We start from the raw sequence: 23,246 nt of genomic DNA on the forward strand, positions 1-23,246 counted from the left end.
CGACCCGTCTTTGTCAGGAATCCCTTAATTTTCTCTCCTTACCATCGTTTTGCACTTCTTCCTCAGAACCCGTCCCTACTCAGCGCCCAGTGTCTGTTGGTTCATCTGTTCGTCAGATTTTATTGTCCTCAGCTCGACTTTTTATTGTTGAAAAAGCATTGTGGGTAATTACAAAAAACAGGTCAAGCAACACATATTTTGTTTACGCACGGACCGACTGCCAATTTCAGTGAGCAGTACTTATCTCCAACTGTCAAACACTTAGCGCAGAGATTGTGCAGCGCAGCCAAAAGTTCTGCACGACTTACGATCAGCAGAGTTTCTTCTGTCAACTTTAATACTTTTACACTTTTTTTTTCCATCCCCTCTTAGGTTTTTGTTAGTTCCTCGAACAAGCCCAATGGGAGGAAAAAGGGAGAATCAGCATAAAGGAACAAGACATGTTTGTAGGATCCTCCTCCAGGTGATACTATAAGAGATCTTTTTATTGCTCTGTATTAGTTAGCTTCTGTTGCTCTGTTCTTTTACAAATGGAGGAGGCGTTTTTGGCTGGTTGTGAAACAGACTGAAATTAATACGGACGCCTCTTTATGATCTATAAGAGCAAACCAGACCATCAGAGAGAAGATCGGTTATATCTATGAAGTTATTAATAATGCCTAAAACCTCTGCTGGAGGACACGTGAAGTGATTAAACGGATAGTTTGGCATTGTTGAAGTCGGGTTGTAGGAGGTATACCTGAATCACCCTCGGACAGAACAGCACATTTTAAAGTAATCTGTATTCAAACCAGCAGAACCACACAATGTCTGCAGTGTCTTTTCAGGGGCCAGTGCTGTCCTGTTAGAGAGGGCTTTGTGGGTGACTCTGATCCAGGAAACCATGAAGGTTGTTCTCTAATCTGAAAGTGTCTGAAATAAAGATTTCCTCATTTCAACATATTCCTGGCCTGTGTGTCTTTTTTTCTTTATTAACTAATACTGGTTCTAGTGTGGTCCTAAGCATTTGCATTATTATCTATTTTAACATAGCAATATATATGGGAGGAGCATACTACCACACTTATTATAGTAGCCAAAAGGTGACAGATTTACTGACCAATCACAAGATCATCTTTTGAAACGCTCATTAGGGAAAAAAAACTAATAGCAATCGATCAACCGTCAATCAACCAAACACAATATCAACCTCCTTCGAGGAGATTAGGACTTCATTACAAGACACTCGGTTTAGCTAACCGATGACTACAACACCCACGCTGCATTGCACAACAATGCAAGATGGGCTGTGAAAGCTAACGGCAACCGCCATGTGATCAGAAGTGCTGCTGCCGTATGAGCAATGGGGTTGTGACAAAAGATTCCAATAGTGTCCCTCTCTGTTTACGTCAGAGTGTGACACCCCAACGCCACCCACCCGCTTTACACTCACAACACCCGTTGGATGTGTGCATGTGTGCGTCTGAGTGTGTAGCACAGTCAGGGCTGCATGTAAATGTTAGAGGAGAGGCCGTGGTGTTATAACATGACAGGGCAGTGGCTTCTGAAGAAGGAGTGCATTAGTCACTGCGTTCACACTCACACACGCATGCAGAGATGGCGAAGCCGTACAGTTCGCACAACACGCCTCACATGTCGATATGTGTGACAGCAGCCTTTGGAGGTCTCATGGAATAAGGTAAGATCACTGATAGAGCATTGATGTCACTGTCAGTGTGAAAACAAAAAAGAACCAAAGACTGAAGCAGACAACGGTTTTCTGTTCCTCTTTTGTCTTCCTGTGAAAAATAACCTCCATTTCTTTCCTTTTCTTTTGTCTAAGCGCTTGTTAATGCTGCTTTCTGTTTGATTTCCTCTCTTCTTCCATGCTCACACGCAGTGATTTCTACTCTTCCCCCCGCCTCACTCTCACAGTCTCTATTGTATCTTCACAGCGCCACAGAATTCAAACTGTCCTTTCTCTCTTTGCACTTCTCTTCCTTTAATCTTCACTTCATTCTCTCAAACACGGAGAGCCGTTCTTCTCATGTCCAATTTCGATCCATCTTCATATTTCTCTGGGCTGCACAGAAAGCGCCCATGTAGGGGTCGACACCTCTGCAGTACTTGGACGGGTGACCCCTTGGTTCCCAACCCGAGTACAAATAGACTGAGCTACAGACGGCCTTTAGATACGGTACCAGAGGAGCGGTAATTAAAGAGGAGGGTACCAGGGGCATTCAAATTAATTTATAGGGTGTTTGGGGTATAAGGATTAAAGAATAGAGTACCAGGGGAAGGACAATATAAGATAAGTATCTGAAAAACCAGTTGAATCTGCTGGACACCGAAGAAGAAGAAATGGTCATACTGTGCTTCATAAAATACTAAAGCTACTTAAAAGAAAGATATTTTTTACACTTCGCTTTTTTGCTCATGCTTGAAAAAATTATTTAATCTCAGTTCCTTCTGGCAAAGACCTAAAGACAAAAAACAGTTTTTGAAATGGTAAAACCGACTCCGCTCCCTACATCTTCATCCTTCACATCTTCTTTACAAACATTTCTATCCCCTGTTCTTTCATTTGCTTCTTCAGTTCTCCTTTTCTTTACACAGTTTTTCCTCTGGTCTCTTCCTGTTCGCCTTTTTTGTTTCATCTAACGGTGCATCCCACATTCTGGATGTTCATCTCCTACCTTCACAGCTGCTGTGTCCTTCCTCGTAGCCGGCGCTGCAGCTGCACTTCCCAATGGGCACCAGCCACTCCCCTTCGGCGCTGCAATGCATCCTGGGAGGACTGTCTGTGTCGACCTCAGAGTTGTTGACGCAGTTGCCCCGCACCTCCACCAGCGTGGCGAAGGCCGCCTCGGCCACCGTGTCGGGGAACACCGCCAGGTTTTGAACGGTTGCCAGGCAGCGTTTGTAGTACACTCGCACGGCAACGAGCGCCACGCACGCGCCGACGTCCTGGAACGCCAGGTGGAAGCCCTTGCGGTTGAGGTGGCCTATCTCGCGCACCTCGGTGTTCAGCTTCATCTTCCTCTCGCCGAGGTCGCCCTGCGTGAAGCTCTCGTCGGCGGCTATAGTGTCTATCTTAGTGTAGCGGTCTTCTCGGGTCACGCCCCCGAGGTCCCTGTCCGTCTCCACGTAGAGGAGGTTGAAGGTCTCCTTGCAGGTGCCCGCCACGCCGGGTATGCTGTTGCAGTCGCGCAGCGTGAACTGGAGCTCCACAAAAATGCGCTGGCCGCCCCGCCGCGCCACCCAGCCCGTCTGCAGCCAGTTGTTCTGCTGCATCGGCTCCATGACGTTGCACACCTGGTACGTCCTGATGGGCTTGTACTTCTCATCTACTCCACTTATCTCCTCCCACTGGAGCGGCGACGGAAAGACAAGAAAGGGGGAGTAAAAAGATCAAAGTTAGAGATGTAGAGAAGAAAAGCAGAACAACAGGAATGTAGGAGGTGCATGGAAAGAGAGGCAATTGTGTCGTTAAAACAACAGAAGAAGAAGCAGCAGGGCTTGACGTGGTTACATGAGGGAGTGAAAGAAAAGTGAGGAGGCAACAGACGTGCTGACAGAGACGCTAAAAGCAGTGACAAAGAAAGATTACAGTCTGCAGGTAAACAGTTTAATGACATAATCTGATGAGTGGGTGTCTGAAAAGCATTAGCACTCAGATTCTTTTATTAAAGTCACAGAGAAAATGACAAACAGCACACGTTCACGGTCATCACATCAGCCTTTAGTGCTGCTTGTGAAAGTCAGGGTCACCCATTTATTCGCTTATGTCAGGCGGGCTTCTTTTGAACTCCATCGCCTTCGGTATTAAAACTAATGGTATGAGAGAGGAGTGTTGATTAAATATTTCTGCCCACACTCTGCCGACTCATTCCAAAAGAAGGACGTCAGAATCTAAAGACACAGCGGGGTGAACTCCCGGTTTTGAAATGTAATGTGGTCAAGTGGAGTGTGGCTCCTTTTTGTTCACATTTAGCCTCCACTTTGGCATTTTGTAATATTGAAGGTGAATGGTGGCAGTGCCTGATGAGCTGTGAAGCCTCTTTTTTTTGTTAACATACGGTTAGGTGGAGGTTGTTTCTGCCGCAGATGTTCAATGATGACATCGCGGAACAGTCAGTGGATTATTTTAGAATTTATTCGGCCGAGGTCAGGCGACAGCGACAGAAGTTTTCATCTTCACAGTGTTGCTTATATTCTGTAAGTAGGTACAGCCTCTAAATGACATTACCATGATCTATAGTAAATGTCAGACACATACATTCCAATCTCAGCTAACCTTAATTCCTTTTAAGTTTCAACACATTCTTAGCTCCTATCCTAATATATATCTGCTGCTATGAGAGTCTTGTACTGTTCAATCTACACATACCTAAAATAATTACCCTAAGATGACTGACTGATTCAAATGGTACATACACAAAGTTACTAAAATGAATGAAGTCATGAAGATTGGTACTAACACATACTTCTGGATATGGTGATTAAATAACGGGGTTCTGTGTTTATTCATTTGAATGATTGGTCCATCTCATGAAAATTGACTTGAAATGAGCAGGAATCTTAAGCAACGTTCTCCAGTTAAGAAAAGGGGAAAGGCTTGATTCTCTTTTTGTCCTCATTTAGCTGAGGTGAGCTAAGTCATGTGTTTTGAAGATAAAATAGGACAGTGCTTTTAAATAAATCCATCATATATTTATTGTTGACAACAAAAAGATGGATTTTCTGTTTGCCACCGGTCATTAAAGTTTTGTTCAGCAATTAGGAATGGAAATACATTATCATTTAAAAAATATATATGAAGGATTAAACTCGGGATAAACCAAATTACACTTTAGGTCATTAATATTAGGAAGATTTAGGCAAACAACTACTCTCATTTTACCTGGGGAGTTATTCAGGGACAATGCTGCTATGTTTCTCTTGTCAAAGGGCGGAGCCAAAGATAAATATGGAGACGGCTTTCCTTTGTCATGATAGGTGACTCAACAATTACCTTCACCACTCAGATCATTTTGAGACGGTCCCTTAGCATGTTGGCAAAGATCGTGATGTTTTTTTTTTTTTTTAAACACTGCAGTGAAAAGCAAAATTGAGGAAAGCATTTTGTTTGTCTGATGGAGAAATGATTGCAGCGCGAGCGTTAATTACCGAGACTCTCTGACTTGACAAGAGAGACGACAGTAAACTGAGCACTGAAGCAGATTTTCTCACTCTATCTCACACACACAAAGCAGTAAACAGTAAACATAGATTATCTGTGATGTTAATGTGATAAACTGCACTGCGGCGTGGGTGACTAAATCAAAGTGTATGCAGAGTGTTCTGCCTCATTTCTATTGGGACTCCTCAGTCAGTCACAAAGTACATTAATATTTGCTTTGCATGCGGTCCAAAAGCTACTTCAAAGTGACTTTAATGTAGCACAATCTCACTTAACGCTGCATACGTGTACACTATGCTTCATCCATAAATGTGTGCATGAGACCCTCAGTGAATAGCACATAAAGAAGGCTAACCTCGAGTCGGAAAGTGGATGACAAAGAGCCATGGTAGTATCAGATTCTTTTTTTTTTTTTTTTTGTAGTATCTATGAAAGCCCATTTCTGCCAGTTAAAAAAATAAAAATAAAAATAATAAAGTCATAATTATGAGATAAAAAGTCGAAATTATGAGATAATCGTCATAATAATGAGTTTAAAAGTCAAAATAATGAGATAAGTCTAAATTATTATAATGAGACTTTTTATCTCATTATTTCAACTTTTTAACTCATTATTATGACTATTATCTCATAATTATGACTTTATTATTTTCATTTTTATTTTTTTAACTGGCGGAAATGGGCTTCCATAAGTATCAGATTCTTAGAAAAGAAAAAAAACTCCTGCATTTGTCTAGCAGTCAGAACTTTTTAGGATTTTTACAAAAATAATCGATCAAGAGGAAGGGGGAGCATTTAGCTGTGACAGTGTGGCGGGTTTTGGAGACAGAATCCTAGCTTGAATTAGCATCATCTCTAAATGATAATAAAGAGGACTGCCCTTGGAGGGAGAGTAATGCAAGAGGTTTGACAAGAGATGGAAAAAAGCAAGAGAGAAAGAGAGAGAAAATAATAAGCACAAGACAAAGAAATGCAGAAACATCATGTAGCGAGAGAACAGGAGGGGTCTGAGCCTCGCGTGTGAACGAGTTAGTGAACACGCATAAGCACAATGAAAAATGCGAAGTAAGCACACTTACTCCATTGGGGGGATACGAGGTCCAGCCCAGCTCTGCCTGAGTCTCTTTAGAATTCAGCAGCACCACTGCAGGAAAAACAAACAGACAGACAGGGACGGGGGAAGAGGTCAGACTTTAATAGAGTGTTTGCTTTTATTTAATCTTGTTCAGTATAAATAAGTCTGTCAACAGGGTCATAACAGCAAAACACAATAATAAAAACTCTCACGTCACGACAGAGCGGTTTTTAAATGACGACTCTAGCAGAGTTAGAGCAACGTGACACGGTAGATTTGGATCACAACGGACAGCCGTCGTCATTCAGACATGCCTGTAAAACTCTAAGGTGTTTAAGTGTATTAATACCATCTGTTGAAGGAGCTTTTTAAACAAGCTGAGAAACAAAAGAGACCCCCCCCCCCCCCCCCCCCCATCCATCTTTATGCTTCCATCGATGTACTGAAATGTCTGTGTCATGAGCGTTTCTGTTTCAGGACCATGGACAGGGAACGAGAGCCAGCCTCAGTCTGTTTTCAGCACCACGGACAGCTCCACGAGAAACAAAAGTGGTGGGAGGCGAGTGAGAGCTCAGCGGATACTGCTCATTTTGTATTAGCTGCTCAAAGAAAAAGACACAGAGCAAAGGGAACACGGACCACTTCAGCTGACCTATTTTAAATGTGCAAGTACTTGTTCGTTTCAGAAAAGGTCTTAACTCAGCAAAAGAAGACATGGAACACAACTTTTACCTCAACTACCATCATCTGTGATAACGACTATTTAAAGTACCATTTCTATGTTATACTACTAGTGGCTGTATTTCACAACGTTTAAGAGGAAACTTTTTTTACCAAGCTGAAATCACCTGACAGCAACAACTTTATCAAAAAAAAAGAGAAAAGGACAACAAAACTTTTTTGCATCTCTCCTTCAATTTAATGAAGCAATCAAAGTACTTTGAAGCCACATCTAATTATATCAAGAATTTAATTTCATACCAGTTTTTTTATGATAAGTTATAGTTTACATCAGGGGTGGGCAACTGGCAGCCCGAGGGCCACATGCGGGCCTCCTCCTCACTCAATGCGGCCGCAAGTCAATTTCAAATAATAATAAACAAACAAAGAAGAAAACGTGAGAAAATTAGGAATCAAACAAAATATAAACCAGATTTAAAAAAAATGAAAATATACATCTGTACTAGTAGTGTTAGCATTGTTACTTAAAGGCTTTATATGTGATTTTTTCATCCAGCAGATGTCGCCCTTGAGCACCAGCATGAAACCAAAACAACTCGCGCTGCATTGTTGTGTTAGCATGCTAATGCTAGCGATCTTTATTATGCTCGTATCTTCACACTGCATGTAAATTTACCTGAAATGAGCGTGATCTAGAAACACAGTTAAGCAGTGAGTACAGTATGTTATTCTTCTTTTCTCTAGTCCCTCAATTAAACAACTTTTATACACGAGGGGAGGAGTCAGCCGGCCGTCCAGGCGATGTAAACAAAGTGAAGATAGGACTCTGAAAACTCTGAAAACATCACAGACAGTGGGACTCGGGTGTTACACCCATTGTAGACAGTCATGACTCACAGAGTTATTTTCAGAGGATATACTTGATTTCTATTATATTTAAGTGTGAAACATCACATAGAAAGTCTTTAACTGAAAGATGTGAAGATATCCTCCACTAGGATATGTCTCTCATTGAAAATACTCTTATATTGCCCGTCAGAGAGTAAATGTATCCGAGTATTTTCAGCGCAATGGTTTACAGCAGGCAGAGTGAGAAAGGCTTTTGTTAGATTCCCAGTAGTCCCAGCAGGCGTTCTGGAAAAGCCATCATCAGCACATTCATCTTAATCTATTAAATAATATTAACATCTGTGGAGACATATGGCGAGCTGCATTGAGCCTCATCTGAAAGGATTTTGCTGATATCAAAGTTAGCCATGCTTTAAGCTTGTCTGCTTAAAAAGACCCCCCCCCAACCCCTCACCATACATGCACACACACATTTTCAGGCTTTCTTGCAGCATGCCTTGCACCTGCAGCCTTAAGGCTACACGAGGCCCCGACAAGAAGACTGAGCCATCTTTTGTTAAGTCTGGTACTCTTCATTCCTGAAGTGTGCTTCTTCTTTCACTCTTGTACTCGAGTGCGTTTCACGGCTTTAACTTTTGTTTTCATGCTCTGACTTTCAACCACTCCAGGAGCCTTGTACATGAAATCTAACTCTGCGTAGAGTAGAGCAGTCGAGTCCTTTGACAAGCAACCTCTTCTCTTCACCCCTGAGCAATCCTGGCTCTCCTAAAAAAAAAAAAAGGTCTCACTTTGATCTCATACCCGCTGCTACTATGACAAATATTTGACCGTATCCAGAACAACTGGGCAGAAACCTACGCAGTCTGACTAACGCTCTAGACCTTGTAATGTAAGTGAGTCAAGCTTTGAATAGGAGGCTAGAAAGTGACTGTGACAGTAAGATGTGCTGATTCACCGAAAGGGAAGGTAGATTTTATTTATGTTTCATGCTTGCACAGAGCAGTGTGTGTTAATAACACACCAGGTATTACTTTGGTTAAACTTTGATACAAACAGAAAATCACATAGAAAGCTTTTTTTAAAACATTATTTCACCCCAGCTTCTTTATCCAATCGGATTAGAGGAAGAATATTAATCCAATGTAGCATTTCCGCTAATTGAGGTTCATTAAAAATAGACTCCCTCTTCAGTTAGACCACAGTTTGGAAAGCCACCAATGATTCAGCCTCTGTTTGTGTTTGTCTTTAAAGGAGACATTTGTGCCTTGGCTTGGAGTGCAGCAGGGACGCCTTGCTAGACCAGGAAGGATCCTTTACTGAACACTTTACTTGATTGTTTTTTTTTTTTTTGGGGGGGGGGGGGGGGGGGGGGGGGGGGTTAACATTGCTGGGTGCCCAAAGCGTGGTTCTGTAGTTAGCTGATAACATAGTGACATTCTGGAGAAGATTAGAGCGGGGAAGAGGCCAAGGGTGGCGGGAGAGAGAGACACAGAAGAAGGGCTGAGACGACGAGAGGAAATAATCAGCAGAAGAGGGTGAAGAGCGGGCAAGAACGAGAGCCAACATGAAAGAGAGAAAGACAAAAAAAAGTTGGCATGAGAGACAGAAGAAGGAAAGGGAGGAGGGGGACGGAGCACATGCAGTGCAAATAACTGAATAATACACAGAGGGATCAGCGTGCCTTAGTGAGCAGTCAGTCAGTCAGTCAAAGAGACACTCAGAGGGCAAAGTTGGCACTGTGATCACACGCTGAATACATAAGTCCTGTAATCACAGCGTAGTTAGACAGACTAATGGGTCTTTAGGGGCAGAGAGAGACATACAGAGAGACAAAACCTAAAAGTTCAACAAAGCAAGAGAAGAAGAAGGGTCACCAAGAGGAGGAGGAGAGGGAAAGAAGTGAGAGAAAGAACACGTGATGGAGAAACAAAACCTCTCCCCTCTCGGCCACTGACGGCTCTGACTAATAAGCCGTGACACATTAGCTACTAAACACCAATTTCAAAGGTTGTTTCATAAATAATTGCACATCATTACAGGGACAATGTGGGTGTGTGAGCCAGTGCACACTTTTTTTTTGTCAGCTATGCCTCAGACCTATTTAGGACACACAGGACAAAGCAGATTTTCATCACATAATATGAAACACAGTCGCAGCCTGACGACAGATCCAGTAATACAGCCTGGATAACCTATTAAGTTTAGCTCCCCGTTCAAAATGAACTAATATACATGTAATGCAGTCAATGTAAAGAAGTGAAGTAAGCAAAAGTTAAACAATGGATAACATTTAGTTAACTTGCAGAATGGTTTTAGTTAGATTTTGTTTATAGAGCAAAACTACATGTTTTGCTAAGGCCAATGGGGAAGTGCAAAAAACTGCAGTTCCTCAAGTGTCCACTTGAGGCTTGCTTCAAAAGCCCCAGAGGTCACATACACACCCATCTAAAAAGCCCATTTAAAAGAAAAAATAAACATGTTTACAGCCTGGTTAAAACCTTGTATCTGGTTCAAAAAATGAATCATGTTTGAGTAGCTCAAGTCTTTATCGGCTCACACTTAACTTTTTTATGACTGATTTTTTCAGGAGGCTTCAAGGCTGCCTCAGTTCCAGCTCTTTTCCTGATGTTAACTTGACAGAAAGCAAGGTTGAGACAGCATTTCCAATATGGCGACCACCATCGATTGGCTTCAAAAGTGTTTCCAATGGGTGACATCACTTCGACTACGTTTGTGCTCATACAGTCAATGGGAAAAATGTGCTGCAAATGACTCTTAAAATGTGTACATTTAAGACTAATGTGCAGGAACTCCTAAAAGAAATAATTCAACATTCTTTTAGTTTCATTCAGGAAACAAAACTTAATTTCCTGGATGTAAATCTTGTGATTGTTTGACCCTATTTGCCCATCTTATACTACATCACATGACTTCAAAAGTCGATATCAAAAGAATAAGCTGGACAACATTGTCCATAAATGATGCAACAAAGATACAGAGTAATATTTTGATGATTGGTTCCATTGAGCATCCTGCCATGTTCGATGGTTAGAAGAGGGGATGGACTGCTGCAATATAGAGAAAGATTAAAGCTCCTGTGAAGAACTTTTGGTTTGTATCAATTTTGGCGCCCCCTGTGGCCATAGTGGTAATTTATCTCTTTGCTTATCTTGTCCTCTACATATGAAAGTACTTTTTTTTTTTCAAAAATCAACTATAACACTAACAGGAAATCCTTGCTGTAGAAAAAGCTGTTTTGGAACTGTTGCTGTTAATCGCCTCGTCTGACACGTACCCCGCAGCAATGGTTACCAGCATTTAGAATAACTAAATGAGGTAATCAGTCTTGTTGCTGATGGTACTGTTTGCTTTTGTAGGTCACATAGAGACATCAGCATTCATTTCTGTTTCATAAGAAGCTAAAAACGACTCACAGGGGCTTTAAGGGTGCATGCTTTATAAGTCAGATAAAGAAATAATGTTGGTATAGGAATTACAGAAAAAGTTTTGGAAAGTAGCAAGTAAAACCTGCTGTTAAAACCATTTGAAAAGCTTGATGAGTTACCACAAGAAAGCACACAAGCAGCCACCATAATGGAGCAAAGCCATTTTCGATGGTTGCCTGAAATTCAAACATTTTCACTCAGCAAACTTGAAAAAGTTTGAGAAGTTCTTGGAAGCACTCTTTTGAAAGGAGAGATGGTTAAAAGCTGGCACACAGCAGCGATGCTGAAAGGAATCTTTTGTGTACATCTGTGTTTTTGGAGGTTGTCAGGCTGCAAGAGTGAAGTCTTCAAATTGAGTGTTTAAGAGGTGAAGGTTATATAAAGAATGTCCGTGGCCTTTTTCTTTGTTTTACATCGAGGCGTTTCATTAAAAAGTGTAAGTGTCTATTCATGCCTTCCTCCCCTCCTCACCAACTCTCTCAGCTCTCTTTGGCTTGCGTGATATATTAATTGAGTCATGCCGCCTGAGACACAGTGACGGGTACAACAGCCAGCACTGAGGAAAAGAGAAAGCTGGAGCAGAAACATGCAGTACGCCACAGCACTCAGGTCGAGTGTTCAAAATATAAAGAGCGTTTTTGGTGCACAGAAAACTGGGCTTTGTCAAGAGTGTATGCTGCTATTAGAGAGCTGTTATTATAGTGGTAGATGGCATTGGTAAGACAGCTCTGTCACAGAGGTTGATTCAAGGGCTTCCAATGTTAAGGGGTTCTCCATCTACTACTTATTTTTGTAAAACTCTTTGACTGTTTATAACTTCCAAGACCGAGCATTTAATCTTAAAAGGGAAAGAAAATAGAGCAGAACAAACAAACAAAGAGCTCTACATGCCAAATAAACAAACATATAAATAGTGTGTGTGTGTGTGTGTGTGTGTGTGTGGGGGGGGGGGGTACCTACAGTGTTCAGTAACAAACAAAGAAACGTGTCCCTGCTGAAACCCAGCTCACAAACACAATGTTGGACACAAGTACATTCCAACAAACACAGACGATTTAAATCCATCCCAGTGGAACGGGCTCGTTTCATAATTCGCCTCGATAATGTTCTATAGCTTCATGGCAGGGATTAACTCTGGTGTTTGGCTGTCCTCACCACGACCTGCAGCATGCTTATCAAGCGGTATACACCAACGCAGGCAACGCAGGCTCTGAAGGCTCAAACCTGCCCAAGGAAGAAGCACAGGGACGGGGGATAAGTACAAACCACCGGTGCTCCACTGGGACGACTATTGTCCAGCTTTTATCCTTCTTATGTAACCGAAAGACTGAAGGAGAAACTGGAACTTTAAAGAAGTGAGAGAGGAAAGTATGAGATAAAAGGAGCTGTAGCCTTGAGACTGCAAACAGACTGGTGTAAGTCACAAAACATGTGGAACAGAGTGATGGACTTCACTGCTTTGAGACTTCACTAACATGGGGAGTTCATCTCTGAGGGCTTAACTTGAGAGCAAATGTAAGTGGGCATGCATTGCTCAGTAAAACACTTCATAGCCTTTTTTACATCTGCACTCCGGATAATATCTAGATATTTACAGGAGGACTTCTCCGGAGATTCTCCCGACCTAGTCGTTCACATATGCTCCTCACAGCGGGGGACTTTCCCTGTCAGAGGGGAGGGGGGGTCGGGGGGTTTCCTGAGGTAAGACGTGACGTAAATAAACAACGCAGAAGTAGTGGATGAAGCAACAGTCCAATCCAATGGAATGACAACATCCACAAAAGAGAGGAGAACAACATACTGACGAACAGAAAACAGAATGCAGACGTTTAATTACGTGCACGGAGATCGTAGTGGTCACATGCAGACACTTTAGACAGTCACTATATAAGTGTCATTCTCTTTCTATTGGCTCAAATTGAAATCTCCGGAGTATATGCGGCCGCGTTCAGACATCAGCTCACTCGGATATTCTGTGGATAAAATACTAGAGGTCTGGAGGAGAAACTCTGGGTAAAGACCTCGCGAAAAATGCGTCTGTTTGCGTTCACACATAGCCTAAAGAACCTCTGGGTAGACAAATCTCCAGAGTTTTTCAGGAGATTTCAGTATGTGTGAAAAGGGTTCATGATCATGATCAGATTCAGCCTGTATCTGATTTAGAACCACATTATAGTTTGAAAAGATCAGATCCTATGAGACTTGTGCAATGTATGTGCAAAAACATCAGACTTTGGTCACTTTGAGCTGCAGTGTGGGCGTAGGATTAGACTTCTTTAAATGCTTTGAGACTTTGTCTGAATAACCTGAGACCTGACTTTGACTTCTCTCAAGCAGCCCAATCACCATGAGAGATATTAAAGAAGAATGTAGGCTACTAGAACCTAAACAAGAGAAGTTTTAAAACCACCTCTCACAGTTTGTATAGAATATAAAATAACAGAGTTATATGCATCTGTATCTAAGGTTTTTTTTTAAACACAGAGTAGTTTGTTTATCCCTCAGGAGTTAGTATGGTTCCTAACTCCCCCCTTAAATAGAATTATGGAAGCAGAAGCCCACTTGAGGCCGGTGTGGATTTACTGTCTTGCTGGAGGACACAGGAGCAGGTTGGGAACACGGGACTTGTAAGGGGCCTGAGTCGCAGCCCTTGTTATGAAAAATGATCTTTCTGTTCGCTGCACCACCCTCCTGCTCAAAGACGTGGGAGGAGATGAAAATATATAGTTCAACAGAAGCAACCCAGTAATACGGCTGTAGAAGAGATAAAAAAAAAAAAAAAGGGATAAATGGATGGGGATATGAAGTGTCACATAAAAACACAAACAGGCATATAAAAGATAAATGCTGTGTGTAAACGGAGACACACACAAATCAGGCACAAACACACACAGTACCTACTGAGACAAATGGTGGCGGGGAACTAACTTTCTCTCTCTCTCTCTCTCTCTCTCTCTCCCTCCCTCCCTCTCTCACACACACACACACACACTCTCTAGCAGCTCTAGCAGCTCTAGCAGCAGAGCACATTAACTCCCAACAGCGCTCTCCTTTTAACGGACTCATTAAACTTTCAACTTTGGGTAATGTGACAAACTGTAAAGAGAATGGACGGTCCACTTCCTAAATCCCAGCATGCAATTACAGACATGAAGCATGACAATGGGGGTTAGGAGTTAAACGCGATCATGGCGCTGTGCATCTGTCTCTCAACTGCATCATGTGTGAAAGAAACTGTCGAGCAGCATTCATCAAATAAAGATGTGTAGTTTTAAAGATACTGGTTTAGGAATCAGTGTCAGACAACGCACCAATTGCACATGGCAAACATGAAAAACAGTGTATCGTTGGGGGCGGTATGAAATTAGGCAGAGGCGGCGTTGTGGTTTTTTATGCAACAAAAAGTCTGGTTCTAAGTTTAGGTATTGGCATCAGGAATTAAAAAAATGGTAGGGGAACAACTCTACTTTTACAACCTCTGCACTCGGCGCTAGCACTGCAAAGTTCTTGTTTGTTTTTAGTCGTGATCATTTACCCTGAAACCTTAAAAAAAATGGTATCCAATCAGTGCATTGGTCACAGTACTCCCTGATTCTGGTAGTATGTAACGTCAATACAAACATGGCACGACCAATATGTGATTTATCGAGCCGATACCGATATTGATATCAGGGAGAAAAAAAAAAGAAATATTAACATATCGGCCGATATCTTTCTTCGATCTATGTTCGATCTGTAGAGATGTATTGCATTGATCCCTCAAATGCAGTAATCAAACACACGTGGAAAAGATATATAACAAAGACAAGATGGTCACTCAACTGGAAAGTAACTGTACATGAACGTGCATCACCGCTCGACACTGCAGTGATGATACTTGTTGTAATCCATATAGCGCCCTCTGCTGGTGACAGAGAACTGCTAGTGTAATACAATGAAACTCAAATGAAACGATATTTAACTGGTGAATAAATCTAGTAATATCGGTTAATATCTGCGATAAAATTAGCCGATACCCTTAGTCACTGGATATGCTAATATCGGTGTTATCGGCTCGCTGATTAATCAGTCCGGCTCTAAATACCAATAATTGTAACCCATACAGGTATTGATATAATAACTACTCTACTAAAGGGAATGTGCTGAAATGATATTTTTGTTCCAATCAACAGGTGTAATTTATCTTATTAGTTTCATAACAAACCCTAACCCGTTTCATAAAAATGATTTTCCTGATAAAGTATGGTAAACAGTCAAAGCTTCAACATCAGCAAAGATAGCATAGAAAATGATTCATGTAAGATTTGAAGACACTGAAGCTATCAAGGCTAAATGTGCAAGAAAGCAAAGACATCAGGTTATATAGAGAAACTGCTCTTGGTGTTTTTTCTCTAGTTTCTCGATAGCAGCGAAAAACATTTATATCTCAACCACGGAGGCGAGGTACAGTAAATAACAGGGTGCATAATATTCATGTCCCTTGCCTATAATTTCTCTTTTTAAATCACTTCCACATCTTCACCTCCTGCATGTTCAGTTTGTTTCCTCTCTGCATCCTGTTCCATGTCTCCTGCAGTGCCAGTCCTGAATCTGAATGACCACCTGTTAAGTAAAAATCGCTTCCGGGGGGAAATAAAGCTTCCATGTGTGTCGATGTGAGTTTGCATGTTTGTGTGTGTGCGTGTGCTTCAGGGAACGAAAGAAAAGAGTCATTGAGTGAGTCACAGAGTCAGCAAAAGAGTGTGTTTTAAGAAAAGAGAAAAACATGGGAGGAAGAAAAACAAACACTCAAGGAAAGAATGACTGTAAGGGGACAAAAAAAAAAAGATAACGACAGGTTAAGTGAGGCACCTGAGGAAGAGTAAAGAGTACTATTTAAGTTATACCTGCTGTTACTGGATAAATACACACCTGCAAGGTTTGTTTTTTAACAACCCAAGTGCCCCTGCTCTCTGAGGCAAAGACATTCCTTGAGTTTTATTTCCTAGTGAGACACAGGAAAAGGAAGAAGAGAGCTAAAACATTTGGAGCTAAAGGAAAGGAAACACGCCGACAGAAGGAAGGCAAGAGAGGGAAAAAAAAAACATAAGAGAAATAAATAGAAACGCTAGAGGCCAAGCGGAGTTATTTTCATTTGTTGGGTCCTCTAATGATTGTAATTGGTTGTCTGGAGTCATACAGAGAAAGCGGTGTCAGGTCTTGTTGCTAGGACAGAGTGGCTCCTATGGATACGCCTGAGAACTGAGCTTTACTTTAAGAGGACAGGGTCACATGTACCTGAAGTAGAATGAACTCTAAGTTTGTTTATCAGAATAACAGCCGTCACTGAAAAGAGATACCGATGTCATCGTAAATTCTCTTTTCTCTTCGGGACTCAGGTCCAGGAAAGAAACTTCAACCCTGGTTTGAGTAACGGGAATGAGCCCCTTAAAGGAACGTCTGGACTACGTAAGCAGGACTATTTCAAGCGGACGAATGCAGAAACCACTTCAGGAACAGTCCGAGCACTAAAAGGCAAAGTGCTGGAAATAAAACGCTGGAATATTCCGAGGTAGAAATCAGGCGGGCAAACATGGCGGAGAAAGAAAAGAAAGAGAGGATGAAGACAGATGATAGGTAAAATGTCAACTTATAGATGATGACTCAGCTCTCTTAAAATAAGCAACAAAAAAGGTGGATTTCTTTACTGACGTTCTTTGGTAATTAAAATAACTAAAAAGGTGGAGAAACTGGCAGCTCATTCATATACCTTATTAGCATTTACAGCATTAAACTTGACAGTAATTATGAACTTCTAAAGGAACACTTTGTGCAGCATCAGTAGTTGTAATAGAGGCAGAAATGTGAAGCTTTTGAAGCAAATAGGGCTTTCATTCCTGGATAGCCTGTTCCTGCATGATATCCGCCAGAGCATAAAACAACCCACCTGCACCGCACAAATTAATTTTTAAAGAGACATTACTTCAGAGTTTGCTCCCTTTGAAGGTTTTTGTAATCCACTTCACGCTCGTAAACTTGACACATGGAGCCCACACACAACAATATGGTGTGATGTTCTGGGATTGAAGTTTAAATCCTCTCTCTCTCTCTGTCCAACAAGCAGCGTGCTCTGTGCAGAAATAATCATACAGGAGGTTTACATGACGAAAGATTTAAAATCTACAAATCACGTTTGACATATTTACTGCAGCAGCTGAACATAGATCCGGTTTGGCTTCTGGGTTCTGATCGCGTCTCTCCTCCTAGATTAACTTTAAATGCGGAAATTGAGAAGTGATGACAAAATAACTTCACCCCTGCACGTGGATGCTGGGGTGGTGGGGAGATTTAAGAGCAGCACTGGTACGAGACGGCGAGGCTTTGACAGAACGGAGGGAGGGAAATCTTGCAGCTTAAATAGAGCGCTCAGGTGGGAGGATGTGTGTGATTGGAGGTTGTGAAAGTGACGACTGTGAGTGTAAAAATCTGTGCAGCTTGAGATGTCTACCTGAACTACCTCGCATGCACAACAAATTAAATGAAAACAGGCTTTTGGAATACATGGGCCTTGAATTGAAAGAGAGCAGATACAGTCTATTTCACCGCTATTCTTAAAAGTTTAACCATTTCAGGTCTATTGTCATTTTTAGAGCAAGACAGCTCGCCTCTTCTGCAACCATGCATCCACACGTTAAGAGTGTGCATTACTGTATTTAAGGCACAACAGCATATGGCAAAGCTGTAATATTAAGGCATCAACAGTGCGTGTACATATGTGTGCTGATCAGTGAGCCGGCGTTAAATGTGCTTACATAACATGATAAAGTCACAGAGGCAGATTGAGAGGAGAGAATTCTCTACTGAAAACGGATTTTCTTGTAATTACCATCATAAACACAAACACAGAACGAACACCAAAAACAGAATTCATCTGGCAAAAAAATAGAGGGAATAGAAATAATGGCACGTGTGACATTCCTGTCTGCAAACACATGCACTTCTACTGTTACATGGGCTGCATGGTGATGGAAAAATTACCGTCTTTTTAATTATTTGAGTCATTTTCTGCTTTGAAATCTAAACCCCGTCCTGTTTTTATCACATCCTGGGTCTATCTTTCTGACACACTCGGACACACACACACAGACGGAGAAGTAGAGTTAACATGGTGGAGTGACATGTTGTGTTTTCTCCATAAAATTAACTAACAAAGATATATCGCGTAATTGTGTTCTTTATGCATCATCAACCATTTCTAACGATGTTCAAATTAACGTTTCATCTGCGTCACCAGCTTCATGTTTGGAACTTCAAATCAAATGAAATCTCACCGTCCTGAGACTCACACAACACAACACAACACTGGCTGAACTGCAGGAGTTTGCAAAAAAGTACAAAATCAGTCCCTTTAACCACGGCCACATATACCAACGTGGTCACAGTGTATAGCTGCGCCGGGACAAAATGTCACTGAAAGTGGGTATAAACACATTTTTCAATCTGTCTCGTGTAATTGAGCGTCTGCATCAAGCATCATGTCGAGGTATCTGTGATGTCAGCATCATCGTCTGTGTAATCTAATTTTACAAGCAGGGGGACAGGCAGATCTTGGTGCACAGTGTTCAGTTCTTTTATTGTAGAGGCGTCATGGAGAACGAGAAAACTGCTGGTTTTTAAAAAAGTTGCAGCATGATGCGTTTCCAGACAAATTAAAGCTAGTGACCAAAAACTGAGGAAACTAACTGCTGTACTAGTTTGTACAAACTAAGAATAATAGAAATTGTATGGCTCTTTAAAACATAAATTAAATAGTACTATGTTTTTCCAACAACTAACCCCCTAACCCAAATAAATCTTGATTTTAAGTGGGTTTATTTCTCAGCCAAGTTGTATTTGGTATAGAAACATTTAAGCGCAGTAAGATTAGCAGTACCTTTACTGCAAGGGAGGGGAGGTTGCTTTTGGATTTTAAAGAGATGAATGCAACCTGATGCATTTCTCGATAACTGTGCAAAACTTAAATCTGATATTGAAATGTCAGCCCATCTCTTTCAAAAGTTTTCTTTTTAACAACTCTGCTTGGCATGTCACCATCTTCTATGACTTTACGTCTAGTTTTGAGAGTCACAGATGGACTTCAGCGCTGTGCTGGTAGGAGAGGAAAGACACCACGGCTGACTGCAGTATCTATTTCTAACAGAAAGCCCCACAGGGATTTGTTGGAGTCCCTCCATTTCTTAACAAAGTTTTTATTTGTGAGACATTCACAGAAACAAGTTGTGGAATATAGTCACGTCGTTGTTCCCTTACCTTTTCTGTGACTCAAAAAACTTCACCCTCAGTGTTTTAGCAAAGTGTTAAAAGTCTAATACTGAGCTTTCAAACAGCAGAACTGGAGAGGATCAAAATGAGTCTTTATGGTAAAACATGGCATATTATACTGAGCAAAGGGAATTAGAAATTAAAGACTCAAATTAAGGTTTGGTACCTTCATGCTCCTGAGGTAAATAAAGTTCCTGCTCACTATTTTTGGAAACACTTAAAGCAGAATTTGGCATGCATAATATACGTGAACCTGTGTCAGCATATGTCGTGCATGACTGGATTCAAAACTATGCATGCCAGCAGATATTGGATGTATATAAGTGAGTGTATGTGTGTGTGTGTGTGTGTGTGTGTGTGTGTGTGTGTGTGTGTGTGTGAGTTTAAATACATACACACACACACACACACACACACACAGTAACTCTGGCTTTAATTCTGGGTAAGCCTCTCAGAGGACTGTTCAATTATTGAAGTCTGTATCTTTGCACTGTGCCACTATTTCCTCCTCCATCTTCTCCCTTAGTCTCCCCTCAGTCCAGCCTGCAGACTGCATTATTTAACTCCACACTCGTTCAGGCCACTGTCTTCAACAGAGCGACTGCAGGGCCCGTACCGGTGATGTCACTGCAGGACAGGAGAGGTGAAGACAAGGGGGTGCGTGACAACGACAGGAGAACATGTTTGTCATGTTCATCCTTCTATCTGTTTGGTCTCGCAACTCTATGTCATATCTCCTTATGTTTTCACAGAGGAGAGGAGAGGAGGTGATGAAAGGGGAGAGGAGAGGAGGAGAGGAGGAGAGGAGAGGAGAGGAGGTGATGAAAGGGGAGAGGAGAGGAGGAGAGGAGGAGAGGAGAGGAGGTGATGAAAGAGGAGAGGAAAAGAGAGGGAGAGGGAGAGGAGAGGAGAAGAGAGGAGGTGATGGGAGGTGATGAAAGAGGAGAGGAGAGGAGGTGATGAAAGAGGAGAGGAGAGTAAAGGAGAGGAAAGGAGGAGAGGAGAGGAGAGGAGGTGATGGGAGATGATGAAAGAGGAGAGGAGAGGAGAGAAGGTGATAAAAGAGGAGAGTAAAGGAGAGGAGAGGAGGAGAGGAGAGGGAGAGGGAGAGGAGAGGAGAGGAAAGGAGAGGAGAGGAGAGGAGAGAAGAGGAGAGGAGAAGAAAAGAGAGGAAAGGAGAGGAGAGGAGAGGAGAGGAAAGGAGAGGAGAAGGAAAAGCAGAGGAGAGGAGAAGAGAGGAGAGGAGAGGAGAAGGAAAAGCAGAGGAGAGGAGAAGAGAGGAGAGGAGAGGAGAGGAGAGGAGAAGAGAGGAAAGGAGAGGAGAGGAGAGGAGAAGAGAGGAAAGGAGAGGAGAGGAGAGGAGAGGAGAAGAGAGGAAAGGAGAGGAGAGGAGAGGAGAGGAGAGGAAAGGAGAGGAGAGGAGAGGAGAAGAGAGGAAAGGAGAGGAGAGGAGAGGAGAGGAGAGGAGAAGAGAGGAAAGGAGAGGAGAGGAGAAGAGAGGAAAGGAGAGGAGAGGAGAGGAGAGGAGAGGAGAGGAGAGGAGAGGAGGAGTTACATAAGTCCAGAGGAGCTCCAAAGTTTTGTGCTGACTTTGTTTTCCCTTTGGTTCAATTTGAGAACCACTTCAGATTAAATTAGGTCGTCTTCTTCTACATTCACCTCTCCACGTCCCTCTCATCCCCCTCTCTCTCTCCTTTGCTCTATCCCTCTGACGGAGAAATTAACTAGAGATACCTGCAGGGATACACAGGGGTCAACATTCACAATCAAACACAAGCACACATAGAAAAAAAGTCTGTACACCTTAAATCATCTGATCCATGACCAATCCATATCTCACCGCAAACGTGTATTACATTTATATTGTTTTCCTCCCAAACTGTACTGACTGCAGGGATCAAAAAGTCGACAGAACTAAAGAATTAAATGGATACAAACTTCCCGAACACTGACATCCACTGCACTCGCTTTCTCTCCTGTTTTCCCATAATGCACTGCAAAGCAAACATCTCGGGGTGCAGAGGTAAACAAAACACCTCATCCAGTCACTGAAGAGCAGACACACACCTACACTGTCTCACAGAAAATCAGGATTAAAAAAAAAAACCAGCTCCATGAAGAGATGACTTCCTTAAAAACAGGTTTTGTATAAAGACATCACTATGAAGCTGCTAACACATTATTCAACCTCTTTAGTTTAAAACTGAACTTTTGATTGTTTTCTTTTTCAGGAAATTCCCAATGTGTCATTCAGAACATCTACAATACAGCTACAGTTGCCTTTATAGAAGTTTTATAACACGTTATAGCAAAAACAAAGACATTGGCTAGTTAGCTAGGTCACACAATGAACAATAGTACACACCCTAACTAATTTTTCATAGCTGATGACTTTTTTAATCCCCTTTTTTTCTTGCTTTTTCAGCGAGAACAACAGACTGTACACAACATAAAACATGGACAGAGCCTGAGTGATGTCACCCACTGTTTTGAAGCCAAAAGATGACATTTTGATATTGCAAATGATATCTCCACCTAGCTTTCAATCGATCTTTTGACAGGCAAAGAGTTGGAGTTAATGCGGGCCTCAAGACATACCTTCAGATTAAAATAGTTCCAGAAGTGTAACTGTTCTGCCACGGCTATTTTATTATAGCTGCCACTTGCCACTTCTGTTTCCAAGCAGCTACACTGCTAGCACCACTCAGTGCTAGTATGCTAAACGTCAGCAATTGGGTAATAATTACACCAAGATTCCCCTGAGCTGATTGAGTCAGAACCTGAAGCATCTCTACAAGACGCTCATTAAATATGTGGCCTGTAAATAATTAATATATCCCACTTCTTGTTCTCCCTAAAGTCTAACAAGCCTCACAAGTACCCTTTCTTTCAATTAAACGAGGCTCCTCCACTATAGAACGCTGTAGGAAACTTTCTAAGGGGCACTATAGTTAAAAGATGTCACATGGACTGTGCCGGACACAGAGGCAGGTAGTTATACTTGGCTTGACCTACAGAACCTTTGAACGCTTGACTTTTCTAAAATATTCAGAACGTCCACTGCCACAGGAGGAAAGAGAAGAAGCTGACTTTTCTTGACAACTTTTTTATTCTAATGCAACGGCAAGCCACTGTTTACTGTGTGCGTTGGCCTTGATTTGATCAAGACGTCAAACAGACGATGTAGGTTGTTTTTTTATGCATCTGTATACTCGTTTTATATGTCACACAGCAAGACACTCATCTGTCCATCCCCGTGTGAGCTGAAGTGATATCTTCCTGAGGAGGCTGGGTGATCTTATTTGAAATCACAGCAATCACCAAGCCATGCTTCACTCAGAAATCCTCCTCTGCTATGATTGTTATTTGCCTCCGTAAACCCCTTCAATCCCGAACACTTTTCAGCATGACTGACAGTTTTCCCTGGGGGGAGAACAATAGGTACATATTTGCATGCATGTATATATGTAAGTATATGTATATATCTATTTATAGCACACACACACACACACACATTTCACATCATTACCTTGCTTTTAAACTCCTATATTTTTCTAAAAATGTGCTTCTATATTAAGCGAGGCAGGCTGCTTGACTGCCTTCCGTCCTCTAACCGTCCCACATTTCAAATAACCTACATCACACACGGCCATGACAGCGGCATAGTGTTTGTAAAAAGCAACACATAAACTAGGATAATACATATGCATATGCCATCTGGTGAGCATGTCAG

At 41.9% G+C, this 23,246-nt stretch overlaps 1 protein-coding gene across 2 annotated transcripts in view; it reads right to left on the minus strand.

The window, feature by feature from the left end:
• The window catches only part of LOC132990657 (ephrin type-A receptor 7-like), a 177,899-nt gene that overhangs the window by 126,799 nt on the left and 27,854 nt on the right, over nt 1-23,246 (minus strand). For both annotated transcript variants that reach the window (XM_061059009.1, XM_061059010.1), the window contains exons 2-3: nt 6,241-6,305; nt 2,676-3,348 (exon numbers count right to left, since the gene is read on the minus strand). In XM_061059009.1, the coding sequence (XP_060914992.1) occupies nt 2,676-3,348; nt 6,241-6,305 (738 nt within the window). The remainder of the gene's footprint in view (nt 1-2,675; nt 3,349-6,240; nt 6,306-23,246) is intronic.

The sequence above is a fragment of the Labrus mixtus genome, chromosome 16 (genome assembly GCF_963584025.1).
Source record: "Labrus mixtus chromosome 16, fLabMix1.1, whole genome shotgun sequence".
In the NCBI taxonomy this organism is placed as follows: domain Eukaryota; kingdom Metazoa; phylum Chordata; class Actinopteri; order Labriformes; family Labridae; genus Labrus; species Labrus mixtus.